We start from the raw sequence: 14,769 nt of genomic DNA on the forward strand, positions 1-14,769 counted from the left end.
TGATTGCTTCCTTTTCTATGAAGAATGAGATACTAGCAGCAAGGTGTTGATTGGGATAGTTTATGCTGCATGGAGTTATATTGGATTTTACAAAGTTTCACAGTTACACAGTAGGAAGGAAACACACATAGTATACAGTTAACTGTAAGGCAGAATAGTTCAACCTGAAACCCTGAGGAGCCCTTGAAATTATTTCCAGGTCTGGAGAAACTCTTACTGAAATATTTTTTTAGGATTCAGTGGGGGAAAAAGTCTCCTGATTAATTCCCAGTGGAAAGAATGATCCCTTACAATGGTGGCTAAAATACCTTTATCCACCTGCTGTAGCCATTGTGGGGTGGTTCCCTTTTTTAATTTCTTTTCTATGAGATCATATGTAAATTTATGAAATAAATCAGTAAACCCTCCATTGTGTAGATACCTAAAAGTCCGAAGAGTGCTGCCATCATGGATATCAGCAAACCCAGAAATGTTACTTTAGTGTTTCCTTACACTACCTCCCAGTGGCTACATACAGGTTATATGAGGGGTGGGCAGAGGTGCTGGGTTGTCTCATTAAGTAATTAGAAGATCAGAGAGCTATGCCATACAATGAGGGCAGGGCTGTACTAGGGAATTGATTATTCAGAGGATCAAAGGTACATTGCAACAAAAATGATTTATACTAAGAAAAAAAACTTAGGGGTATATTTATAAAGCAGTGAATCTGACATTCACCAAAACGTTCCCTGGTAGAGAATCAGTTATTGCCATTGAAAACAATCGACCTGAATTTTTTTCACCAAAGAATGTTTTGATGAATCAGATTCACAGATTTATAAAAAGATCCCTTAGTAAAGATGTAAACCACGTGATCTTGTGTTTCTATAAGCAACTTGTAAATTGTCGACATGGTCCATTTAATTGTGTACCGAGGAAAATCAATGCTGTTTTTTATAGTAAAGGTGAACACCAGATATTGATTCGATCTAGTTTAAACTTTTGCACAGTAATGAGGATAACTTTTTTTTGGATAAGGTGGTGATAGGATTTTTTATTGTTGGCTGTCTCCACCGTCTAAATGTGTCCTTGTAACAATTGTCACCACACAAAATGATGGGAAACCCAACGCTTTACAGAAGTTGAGAAGGGGGACATTTTCTAATAATCAAATCTGTTCCTGTAGTGTTTTCTTCTGACTTCCTGTTAAGTCTCCTGGACAGGACATGAAGGGAACTCTCACAGATGGGAAGAACAAATGAAAGTAAATTGGGTCTGATTTATTAAAGCTCTCCAAAGCTGGGGAGCATACACTTTCATCAGTACAGCTGGGTAATCCACCAAACCTGGGATGGATTTGTTCCAAGATTCAAAACATTTGCTAGCTAATGACTATAAGAAATCCATTCCACGTTTGCTGGATCACTCAGGTTCACTGGTGAAAGTGTATCCTCTCCAGCCTTGGGGAGTTTTAATAAATCAGGCCCAATGAGTGGTAAGATCTGTAGCTTTCCATGGCCATGCATGAAATTACTATGCTACCAATGATTTCATGGCAGGGAATAGATTCCTGTCAAGTCATGCATAATATGTCAGAACTTAATAGGCCCTGGAAATAAATATATTTACAGAATTATTGTGGACACAGCTTTCCCAAGCTTTGCCACCAATTTTCACCACTGATTTTACTACAGATAATTAATTTTAATGCTAATTCAAAGTTATGTATGCCGGTCAGCAGAGTCCTTCCTCAGTTCTAATACTCTGATACTTAATTTACCACTTAATTTCCTGCAGCAGCTAAGTTACATTTTTCTAGGTTATTGCACTTTTTAATGAAGTAGCAATAGGGGATTCTCAGGGGTTTGATTTACTCATACAAATCAGATTCGGGCAGCTTGTGCGCTGTGCTCATTTACAAGGTGAATCTAAAAGCTGCTTATGGTTCTCTTATTAGACTGTGATCCAGCTATCTCAATTTTATTTCCTATCAACCCGACAAAGAGAATTGTACTAATTTGAAGTTAGGAAGCAAATAATAGACTCAGACAGGTGATTCTTGCTTGCTCATCCATCATTTTATAGCTTTGTTTAGCCCTGGTAGTTATCAAATCATCTGAATCAGTGAATAAATTTCCAGTTAAGTGTTTGTTAGGGGAAAAAATCCTTTGCATAACATCTTTCCAATTGATACACATTTCTCCATGTTTTATCCATTTAAAGGCACTACAAATGCAACCAATTGTTGCTGATCTGTCAGAAATGCACTTATCTTCCTCTTGTAGAATAAAACCCCTTTTTCCATTATATGGATCATAATTGCAAGACTGTGTGTCAGCCCAGATCTGTTGTCTGTTGTTTAACATTCACATTTTCACAGCATATGAGCTAAATGTTTTGTAGTGCAAGAGAACCTCTTGAACACACAGGAAGTGTGCACAGGACATAGCAATGCACTGAATTCTGACACAATTATCTTTATTTTTATTATTCATATTTTTTGTCATTATTACAGGGTTTACATAAACTTAAAGGCTGACTCACACTAAGGCCTGTGCCTTGGTAAATATGTTGTATATGAATTTGGGGGCATCCTATTTATTTCTAATGCACTAATTTCCTTGCACTAAACAAGCTCCCTACCTTTCTATCTAACACACATATTTGATAATTCATGCATTGCGGCATCAGGGACAATTTTTGGTGCACTGTACTTTGTCAAGGGACCGGAGAAAATAAATAAGCAGACGCAATGCAATGTGTTAGAATGTATTGTCACTCACATGACCCTAAAAAAGTCAGAATACCTACAACTGAGCTGATAGGCTAAATAACACACAAGCCTCTGGTGACTTTCATTACATCCTTCAGTAAATGTTTGAATTTGATGTTAGGTTCTCTCCTGTGCCGAAGAATGCTCACTTACATATTGGAGAAATACTGAGATAAGTGAGACTTCCTTGCTTGGCTTCATGCTGGCTGTGGCTGGGTGTGGATGCTCTAACCTGGTTATATTATGATCTCTTGTTGAATTAACAATAGGCTCCTTGTGTCTAAAAGATCACTTATCTGTTTCCCAAACACTTTCTAGTTTTTATTAGATGAGATTGCATCAATGGAAGCACAGAAAGAACACAGAACAGTCAATCATGTTGAAAGAAGTCATTTTTAGTTTTGTTATAATGTGGCAAAAATGGAAATGAACAGTCAATGGCTGCCATAGACAGGCAACATGCCGGTACTTCCAGTCCAAGTGTAATTGGTTTACTATTCAGAAGGTGTAAGTAGGTGCAATATTAGCCATTGAGATTGGTTATCTGGAATCCTAGAAGTGTTGTGTGGTGGACAAAGCCAACAGAACCGACTTGTAGTCCCCCTGCCCAACACTCATCCCTGGCTGAGGAGGACCCAGGGCCCTCGGCACACTTTGCACCTCCCTGCAACAAGACTTGATCTTACCCCTGAGTGTTACGTTTCTTTCCCATCCCTAGCCTATGAATGGACAGTGTAGGAGAAGCAGAAGATGGATAAGCTCACTCTCTGTCAATCTGCTGTCTCCCCCTATCATTATCATTTTATACACCTAATTGGTCCCTTGCTTCTGCTTCTCCCTTTTTAATCCCTGCTGTACAGGGGCCGCAAAAAGTCTGATGTCAAGTCACATTCAGGTACTTACAATGCTTTCATTTAATAAATACAATAATGGATGAATGATTAAAGAGCTGCATTAAGTTGTATCTTTTCATATGCTGGTTTTAAGCTTTAAGTATCATAAAACAAACTTTCAAGCATGTACTCGCACGTTTTGAGCCTTATAAAATACTCAAAAACATTATCATTCATAAGCTAACATGATAACAGTTTTGAATCAAAATAAACATTTGACACTGTTATTTTGTACAGTTTGCTATAACTTCTAATAAAAGAATGTAACATATTATTTCCCAAACAAATCTGAAACCAAGGGTTTTATTCTTCATTTTGGGAGCACGAGTAGAGCCATACCAACCATTAGTTTCCATTCTTTGTATTCAGAACCAACTGATGTATCACAGCTTGAATTTACAGAATGATTTTTTCCAACATACACACAACTGTTATAGAGTTGATTTATTTGTTTTTATTTGTTTGTAATGGCACCAATCTAAACCTCACCTGCTCCTGTAAGGCGTGTGGTTGTTTACATGAAGATGTTGTTATGACCATTGGGATGTGTATACACTTTACATTGATTTTAGTAAATCAGTCTAAGGGCAGGTGTAGACAGCAGCTTGAGAGGCCATCTGAGCCCAGCCTGCATTGAGATGTGCTATTGAGATGCTTTACACTGTGCTCAGCAAAACAGCCAAGCACACAGCGGGACTGCTGTTCGTAGGGTTCAATGATTTTTATAGGCGATGGGCGGGGGAGCGCTAAGCGCCCTCCAATGCTGGCAAGGACTCACATGGCCTCTTAAGCGTCTGTCTGCACCTGCTGCAATGCATCCTTCCTGCATCTTTAGAGATGGAGAGCTTGAGAATCTAGCTTATGACCTTAGTAAATCAGACCCCGCTATTTTGTGAAATGCTCCTTCAATGTAACAGGAAACCTCTATGGAAACTTTTTTTTTATTCATTTACCATTGCCATGCAGTGTTTTTCTCTCCTTTCATTGTAATGCAAATTCCAAAGTAAACACAGAGGATAAAGTGACATAGTTTGATGGGAGGTAGATGGTGCTTTTTGGATTATGACAACATTTTCTGTAGACATCTGCTAAAAGATGTAAAATATGATTCCAGCGTACATCCCAGAGTACTAGGAACTATACAGCTTTTCAGTAGTTACCCCTTACATACTGTTTATGTGAATAGGAATGTGAGCAGATGGTCTAATATTGAAGGATGTGTGCCCATACATCTGCTATGCACACTTTAATCCATCTGAACTGCCGAACCTCATCCATTTTAACCACTTTTGAGTTGAACAGACAAAAAGTTTTGTGTATGGAATTGTAAGTTAGACTTTATACAAGTTTTTTTTTTTTTTTTTTACCATTTAACTTTCCCTACTATTGAATAAGCAAGGTTCTTTACACGGTTACAAGGTTATGGAAAGTACCTAGCACAATTGGCATTGAGATAGAATGTCCTTGCCACTCAACATTTGCAACAACACACCTGTAGCGGCTGAGGGTTCCTCTCCTGGTCTGGGAATGGCAGGATAAATAGGTATTCATCTAAAAAGGAATATGTCATTTTGCTCTGATATGTATTTTATTTTTTGCTGTGTTTTTTACATACTTTTTTTTAATAATACTCTAAAATATAGGTAAATATTCAGTATTTTTTTTTCTTTTTTAGGTGTCTGCACTCAAATGGTACTAGTCAATGATACAGTCTCGGGATATATTGGCACAGATGTTATCCTGCACTGCAATTTCAATCCCCTGCCCTCTGTACAGATCACACAGGTCACATGGCAGAAATCAACAAATGGCTCCAAGCAGAATGTGGCAATATATAATCCTTCAATGGGAGTATCAATCCTTCCTCCATATAAAGAACGCGTGGTCTTCCTAAACCCCTCTCGTCGTGATGGCACCATCCAAGTCAATCAGCTGCAGCTGGAGGACGAGGGAGCATATATATGCGAATTTGCTACATTCCCTACAGGAAACCGGGAGAGTCAACTAAACCTTACTGTACTTGGTAAGATTGTTTTATTGTTTGAATGGGATTTGTTGAATGTGGTTATTATTGGTTATAAATATCATACACAATTATTATATTACCTTCTGCTTAATGGCCCATTTTATTTTTAATATGACCAGGCGTAGATAATTCCTTATGTTATAATTTATTCCAAGTCATATGTTATGAAAAAACTTAAATCCAGTTAATGAAAGGTGGACTAAGGAAAATCAGGTTGAAAAGGTAAATCCAGGTAATAAAGGGTCATTTTAAGCACATTCAAACTAGGGAAGAAGTGGCTGGATCAGCTTTTATAAAACTTTTTACCCCCAAAGAATTCAGGTCCATGGGAACTCCTACTAAGTTCATTGGGGGCTTGTAGGAATAATGCATCCTACATTGTGGTTAGGGGTAAGAATATCCCCCCTAACAAACAAGTAAAAAATCATCGGGGTCATGCCACTGGCAATTTTTAAGTAAGTCCCAAAACTGATGCAGACATCATCAAATAGGAGGTCAGTGAGCCACAGCTTAAGGACTTCTAGCAACCTCTGGAGAAACCCTAAAATTCAACAGCATTCTGGTTGAGAATAGCTGTCCTACATATTGACTCCATAGATATCCTATGTTCAGTAATTTAAATACCTGAATAATCTAATGATGCTAAAGGCTGACTGTGTTCTGTAAAGCCGGCACAACTGATAGGAAGTTCAGCTGTAAAAATTTTCTATCTACATATGATTTTTAGATGTGTTTGGGTTAGTTAGTTTTGGGGTTTTTTTGACTACTTCAGTATCAGAACTTCTTGTCTTGTTAGCTTTAAGTCAATAGCACAACTTCATTTTCACTATATAAGTATGATATTTTCATGATAGATTTATTAACAGGAGCTGTTATTTTGCATCTGTCAGAAATAAAAAAAAAAAAAAAAAATAAATTTGGCTATTTTGCCACTCATTGGTTTAATATTTTTTTTCTCCTTTTACTGCGTTATTTTAATTAACAAATTTCAAACAGTTTTCCCTTAAATTGAACTAGTAAGGAGTCCTTTAATCCCCTAACACTTCAATATGAATCCCCTTCAGAAGCGGATGGTTTCTATTATTGAAATGCTAGTGATGTGCATTTCAATTATGAAATCAGCTGGATCAGTTCTGCCCTGCTCCAAAATGGCTGCAGGAGCTCACAGGAAATACTGATTACCTTTCTTATGTAACCACAATCATTTTGTGAGAATTTGAACAAAGAAGACAAGGAGATATCCTAAGCATGTCATTCATGGAAGAAATCTGGCCATTTATTGCTGGCTTTAACATTAGATTTTAAGCCCAGGAGTGTTAATAACTTTAAGAAAGCATTATTGGTGTTATAAAATAGTGTTGGCTTTCCCAGCCAGGATTACGTGGAACTATAGGGATCCTCCAAAGGTTTATACGGGTTCCCTATGTATTAAACATTTGTGGACAATGGATTGATCGCCTACAATGATCACCAATTTAGGGGTGATCTCCCCACTAAAAATGATCTGCTACAGGAGACAAATATGTTAGGTAAACATTTTCCACAACTTTCAAATACTAATCACCCATTTATTGCAGATATACCTATTTTTTACAGGGGGTTCCTTAAACTTTTTTAGGGGTTCCTCTGGTGAGAAGTTTGAGAACCACTGAATTAGATGAACTAGAGGATGCTCCCCAATGTCGTTTAATGTTACTCCATGCCTGATCACTAACAATGGACACATCGCCCCTGATTTAATAAAGCTCTCCAGGGCTGGAGAGAATACACTTTCATCAGTAAAGCTGGGTGATCCAGCAAACCTGGAATGGATGATTTGCTTTTTGCCAGTAAATGTTTTGAATCCTGGACCAGATCCATTCTATGTTTGCTGGATCACCCAGCTTCACTGATGAAAGTGTATTCTCCTTTGAGAGCTTTATTAAATTAGGACCATTGTGCCCAATTTCTTAAAGCTCTCCAAGATGGGGGAAGATTCACTTTTATCAGTGAAGCTGGGTGATCCAGCAAACCTGGAATGGATCTGGTCCAGGATTCAAAACAATTGCTAGCAAATAGCAAAAAACTTTGAAGAAATCTACTCCAAAGTTTTTAATAGATCTTGTTAGATTTACTGGGGTTGGTTTACCTGCAGAGGAATTGTTTAGTTTTAAAAGTGAATATGCAAAGGAAATGGGGAAAAAAATAAAATATGGTTTTGCTTGCTTTTTCCCCATGATTAAATAATCTAGCATGCTAGTTATCACAAAAATATCAGTAGTAGATTTTGGTGTACCGGGAGGAAAGCAGACTCGGCCTCAAGAGCTCTCCTGGTGCAGCCATGTCTCTGGAGATAGCTAATATTAGGTGACAGAAACAACACCATTCACATATTTTGCCATATTGTTTGCAGTCTGCGTTTATGTGATTGTCTTATTATATTATATAGGAGGCTCCGACTAATACAAAATGTGAGGTTTTATTAAAGAAACCCTTTATAATAAATATAAATTTTATCCTTTGTTTTACAGCCAGACCAGTCAATCGAATGGACGTGACATCCAAACAATTGATAGCACATCCTTTGAAAAATGAAAAGATAGTTGTTGCAACCTGTATGTCAGCCAACGGTAAACCACCGAGCACAATCACCTGGGAAACCAAGCTGAAAGGAGAAGCAGAATATCAGGAAATTAAGAATGATAATGGAACTGTGACCGTGATCAGTCGATACAAACTCGTGCCCACCCGGGAGGCCCACAAGCAGCCACTGACTTGTGTCATAAATTACCAGACAGAAAGAGAAACCAAGAATACCACCATTAGTGTGCTATGTAAGTGCAGAAGCTCAACCCAGAGTGTAATATGCTCCTAGACTTCAGAGAACCATCTAGGGAGTTTAATGGGAGCACTTGGACCACTGTGTTTTTCATGCTCAAGAAAGCTTTGTATTGCTAGTAATCAGCGCCTCTGCAAGAATTACTTGGTACTTTGTATACCCAACCACTGAATATGTAACATTTCAAAAAATTCTTTGTTTTAGTAGAAGTAAATATGGAATATAAATTGTATCTTTTACGTTGATTACTTTATTTCTGTTTTTTTTAAGCTTCTATTATTAATCTTTTTGTCTTTGTCACGTGGTGTTTTCTTTTGCTGACCTTCCTCTAGATGCACCTCAAGTCTCCATTGAAGGATTTGATGGGAACTGGTATGTGAAGCGAGCTGATGTGAAACTGACCTGCAAAGCAGACTCTAATCCACCCCCATTCTCATATCAGTGGAGAATGTAAGCATCGCTATAACTGCATTTTATGTATTTTTATATGTACTGTTTTTATTTTATATTTTTTTTTTTTCTTGTTTATTTTTTCTTGTATATTTTTTAAGTAATAGACAACATGGTCTATTTAGGTCCTGCCCTTACAAGTTTTTTATTTGCCTTTCCTTCACTTCTCGTCCTCTGCATTGGAGTAGACGCCCTGAGTAATCTTCAAGTTGTGGCTTGAAGCTTTCAAAGGACTGAGGACTCTCCTATGGACCGTACTATGTGACAGTACTAGGTTCCTGGGCAGCAGATGACCCTGTCCTTTCTTTTTGCCTCTTATGGCTAAATGGAGTGGCAGAGAAGTAAAAAAAAGGGTAATATAGACTGCTAGTGGATTGATAACAAAGCAAACAGTTTATGTCCCACATGCAAGCGAGGATCTTTTTATTGGTTTAATACTCATGGCACTAGTACATTGTTAACGAAGACTAGAAGCTACTGGTAAAGTAGTTGCTATTCTTGCAGAAAAGTATTTAAACCCCTATCAAATTATCATTTGCTGCCTGAACCCCACTATGGAGATTTCCCTTCCCATCCTGTCCTAAATACACAACATAAATATTTCATTCCAGAGAGTTGTCCCCAGAACAAGTGTCCCCAAGTAGTACTTCTCCTGTTGCTCTGATGGCAATTCAAAATGTTTAATTTTCCCTAACCTTCTGTCTTACTGACAGCGGTGCCCTAACAAATGAGGGAATCTCCCCAGCTGGGACAACAATAATAAAAATTGAGTCCTGAGTCCGAGGATCTAACCCTTTGTTACTGCTATTCATAGCTACTTCTCCTCCTGCATTGGTGGATCACACAGCACCTTCTATGCACAGCCATTTTTCCAAAGGTTCTAATGAAAGATCCATCTATTTTGAAGCTTGTGAAGACATGGGATATTTTTTAAACACACCTAGTTTACCATTACTGTGGAGGTTAGGAACTCTTTACTTCCCCCATCACCAAAAGGGATCAAACTTTCCTTGAAAGTCTGAATTTAATCTTTCAGTAAGAACATGTTGGTACATATGCCCCATAATTTAGGAACCAGGTGAATGATTTATTGATAGTTCAAGGTAGTAGTTCAAGGCTGATATGCCTTTTTTGGCTGGACTTGGCATATTTCCGTGTGACATAGTATATTAAACAATGTGGAACTAACAATAAACGAACTGTTTAAATGAATTATACAATCTATATTTTAATTCATTAAAATATAGGCCTTTTCTAGCACTGTTTAAAAGATTTTCCTTTGCATTTCAAAGTTAAAATACTAAATTCTCTGATGCATTAAACCTAATACAGGGCTAATGGGTCGCTTCCAGACAGTGCAGAAGTGAACAATAACACTCTGTTTTTCCGTGGATCGGTTACATACATGCTTTCTGGAACATACATCTGTGAGGCCAGAAACACTATTGGAAGCCAGACTGGACAAGTAGATGTTAATGTTACAGGTAAGATAAAAGGACTTGTGCTATTAAAATCATTGGATTATGCATGTTGTATGTTATTGACCATTGACAACTATTATATAATGTATTTTATTATGAGTTTGTTGCCAGTATTACATATTTGAATAAACTAGTTTTCATAATGTTTCAAGATATTTGAGAACAACATTTGGCCTGAAGGATGTCACAGATCAAGTGACTTTTCAGGATTCAAAATCGGAGCTCTCTTTACCCAGTTCCCAGTTTCGCCTCATGTTTTGTATTATACTTATAACAAAGTCAAATGAAAAACTGTTGTATTCTTTGTAATCTGGAAGTATCTGTTATATTCTAAAAGAATCTGGAGAATTTAGCAAGGCACCTTTATTTGGCTGCAGCTGGTATGTGGTGCATTGATTTTCCTGGGGAAGGTGCCATCAAGGTGCCAAGGAAGGTGAAGTAAGTAGATGGCAGCTATTAATTGAATCTCACCTCTTTAGAAAAAGGTACATTTCTTTAAACTTCATTTCCCAAAGCTGAAAACACTTTGTCAAAGGCTATGTACCCATGCTAGATGATTGTTGCCGAAGACGAATGATCCTAGTTGTCTCAGGTGAAAAATTAGCATGTGTACAGCTGTCCCTTGAGGTTGTTCTCCAATTTGTCATGGCAGATCAATGAACGACTAAGTGGGGACAACTGTCGCACTTTCCTATGTAGTTGGACACAGTGGGATGCCGCTCACTTATCCTCCCCCTTCCAATGTCCATACAGCAGAACAGCACTTCTTGTACTGGAAACAATCATGAAAGATGATTTTCAGCAACAGAAATCTAACACACATAACGGTACATATCTAAGTCTGAGTGATTGGATTTAAAGTTTCTTTGTGCCCCAGCGGTGGTAAAAGTAGTCACAGGAGGTGTCTATCACATGGTGTGTTCAGAAGACCTGTTTGCCATTCAGTTGGGATAAGTGGTCTCATCGACAGAAAGTGCTGCCACTACAGCAGTAAGCAAGCAGCATTTTGTAATGAATTGATAGCGAGTTAAGTTAGCACTATCCAAAGAAAACAAATTCTTGGACTGGCAATTTGTTTTTGCATGAAGTTATCTTTTAAATAATGTCTTCTGAAATGTTCTACTGAACCATCATTAATATACACTCTAAGCATTATACGCCTGCTTGTCACTCATGCTTTTACTTTTCAGGGTAACATTTGTTACATTATTCTTTTATATTAGAGATACTTTCATATAGGCATTCTGACATTTATTTTGTTCCTTATAGCTTTATGGGTGGAACAGTATTAAATAATAAAAATATTTCCTGCTAAATTTATTGTACATAATTTCATCAGTGTTTATCACTCACAGACTGCTTAGATTTCGAGTCAGTAAAATGACTGTCCATTGCAAGCCATTTCAGATGATTTGCAAAGTAATAAAAGTAATTAAACCAGCATAATGTCTTGGGTGCATCTGCACATTAAATGTTCATAAACATGCAATATGCATAAAGTGAAGGGATATCTTCATTATGGACGTTACATATTGGAATACTGGCTCCGAATGACCGGGCTTGTTTGGAAAAATTGTTCATAAATAACATTTAATACTAATAATGATGACAAGGGGAACAGTAAAAATTATTTTAATTTAGTCTCCCTAGCAACAAAATTGAAGTTGTATGCCCACTTTAATGGCCAGTTCTCTCAGCTGTACTTATGTACCTCTCCTTCTGTCCTTTATTGCCCTGGTGCTGCATTCTGCCAAGAACAGTTGAAGAACGATAGCCCCAATGTAAAATCACATAATTTGGAGCTTACACAGGTCTGAGGTCTTTGCATGGCACATAGAGGGAGTTAAATACATCTTTATTCCTAGAACGATTGGGTATATTTTGCTCTGGAATTAAAGCAAGCCTGCTGCTTTACCCTGAAATGGCAAAGAACAGGTTTGACTTAATGCTGTAAACCATATGGGTATTCATCTCCCTGGGCAAACCCTTGAAAGCATACACCTCATACATATGTGTAATTAGTAGTGAGAAACATGGACATCTGTACAGACACAGACAGGGGGTCCAACATCATGTTGTAAAAATAATGTTATGAATTCAGTGAACATGTCTCTTGCAAAGTATAGTTTCCCAAATTGTTGTTCTCTACCATGCTAATTGTTGGGTAAAAATAGTGGCAACCAAAATAAATGAATATAGCATTAAATGTTTAGTTTTACCTGCATGTTATGTGACTTCTACAGTCTATTCCACATTTATATCTGCCTATTTAGGATGTGAATGTACTGTAGCAGCTAATGAATTGCTTAAATGTCATAGCTACACCCCACCCTCACAGCTGCACATGACAAATGAATAGGTTCCCTTCATTCTCCACGGGTGAGAACAAAAGTCTTTGCAAGGAAATGAAAATATTGCAGGTAGATTTAAATTGTTCCCAACCCTTCCAGGAGCAAGGAAATGGTCTCAAGCCTACACTTGTCATACATAAAGCTCTTTGTTATAGGATTTGCAGAGTGAAGCATCCTGTCCCTAGCTGATCAGACCTTGCAAGGAACGTAGGAGCCCGTCTACCTCTGCTTCACTCCTCTGCAAGCATTTCAGTCTTGTTTAGACAGCTACCAAAGAACCGCCAGAGATTTGTAATGTTTCATACATGAAATCACACTGAATAGCTTAGTTACTTAAAAAGGTAACTTTCACAATTTGTAATTTAAAAGTCCATACAAGCTGAGCTTCTCCTAAAAGGTGTGCATTGTTTTAGAATCATTTTCAGCCATGCCTAATGTAGACTAGACTACTGCTGGTAGGATTGGGGGGAGTGTTAATGTACGAAGAGTTGGGGGTCAGGAAGTGGGGCCAGAAAATGCCACCAAGATTCACCTCCTTCAGGTCAGGAGGATCTCTGGAAACATTTCCGAGCAAAAGTATAGTCAGCATATGGTTCCAACATCCCCACCCCAGCAATTTTGCTTACAATATTATGGTAAGGGGGCTCGAACTTACCTCCAAAATTTGTTGGGTGCCTAAAAATATTTTCTGAAAATAGTGTAGGTACCTTCTTTTTTTGCATAGCTGTGTTGTGTAGTTTATTTATAAATGGGCTTTCTAAACGCCATGCACAGCACTGCAAACAGAGCATAAATGTGAAGGGGCCCTGGGACTTTGCACACCTTTTATTTAAAGCACCTGGAATGCATTAAGCCTAAATTGAAAGTTTATCTACTCTGCAATATAATTAGACACTGCTATTGAAAATGATATTTGTTTAAGTAAAACCAATCTACTGCAATTTTTACTTACTGTGATAATTTTGTTTCTTTATGGATATTTTTTTTTGTTACTTATTATCATATAAGACTGTATACCATCTGTAGATTGCACATACCCACTTATCTGTGGTGGGTATCCTCGAGTTCAAATATATTTCCCCATGTAAAGGATAATATTGTTATTGTTATATTCATCCATGATAGATGGCAGCTAAGTGGAAAGGTTTGTACATATTTTTATTAACCAATGGTTTGTGCTACCTTTAAATCATTAATAATTACAGTTCTCTAATAAATCTTAAAATATATATATATATATATTGTCCTATCCGCTCCCCTCCCATGTTTCTTATAACCTAATTTTTTCCTTATTTTTCCCTTTCCCAATTTATCCACCCAAGCAGGGACGCATTAATACAAAATAGCAATTTCTTTTTTTGAAATCTGGATCATTAAGGAAATTGGCAGATCTTTGGAAATGTGTGTGCTCCCTTTACCGAACTGCTGAAGCATAATTCACAAGCCAGATTGGTAGAGCTAGCCTAATGGTACATCAGAATCAAGCTAATGGCGATGCTTTGTGCTTTGGGATAAAACTTGATTCTATTGCACATGATAACTTCCTAAGTAAAATTATTCTTTAGAATAAAGAAAAGTTTAACATTTCAGGATTTTCAAATATGGCTGCCTAATGCCTTTGCATTAAAAGGAAAGATTTACCGTACTTATTTTCTAGTCTCCCAAAACTGTATAAAACATTGGGGAAATAAAGGAAAAAATCCATAACCGTACACCTCACCTAGGCAAGGTTTATGTCATTCAGCCTCTTAGTGGAATCCTAGAAAAGCTAAAAAAAACTTCACTGTGCAGAAGTGTATTCCTGCGGGATTTGGGATTCAGAGCTTCCCATGATTTTATAGGGAGGCTAACTGACATCACCCTACTCAACATGAGCGTGCTAAAAGCTGAGGTGTACAATTAGTATTGTTTGTGGGGTTTTTTTCACTCATTGCCTTACCCTCTTTCAAGTTAAGTGGCATTTTATAATTCATGGATGGGTACTAGGAAATACGTAAA

General features: G+C 37.5%; 1 protein-coding gene across 6 annotated transcripts in view; it reads left to right on the top strand.

Moving 5' to 3' along the window:
- Window positions 1-14,769, top strand: part of NECTIN1 (nectin cell adhesion molecule 1) — a 147,534-nt gene that overhangs the window by 57,476 nt on the left and 75,289 nt on the right. For all 6 annotated transcript variants that reach the window (XM_072426946.1, XM_072426947.1, XM_072426948.1 and 3 more), the window contains exons 2-5: window positions 5,321-5,668; window positions 8,182-8,484; window positions 8,822-8,939; window positions 10,272-10,423. In XM_072426946.1, coding sequence (XP_072283047.1) covers window positions 5,321-5,668; window positions 8,182-8,484; window positions 8,822-8,939; window positions 10,272-10,423 — 921 coding nt within the window. The remainder of the gene's footprint in view (window positions 1-5,320; window positions 5,669-8,181; window positions 8,485-8,821; window positions 8,940-10,271; window positions 10,424-14,769) is intronic.

Source organism: Pyxicephalus adspersus, chromosome 11 (genome assembly GCF_032062135.1).
Source record: "Pyxicephalus adspersus chromosome 11, UCB_Pads_2.0, whole genome shotgun sequence".
NCBI classification, from domain to species: domain Eukaryota; kingdom Metazoa; phylum Chordata; class Amphibia; order Anura; family Pyxicephalidae; genus Pyxicephalus; species Pyxicephalus adspersus.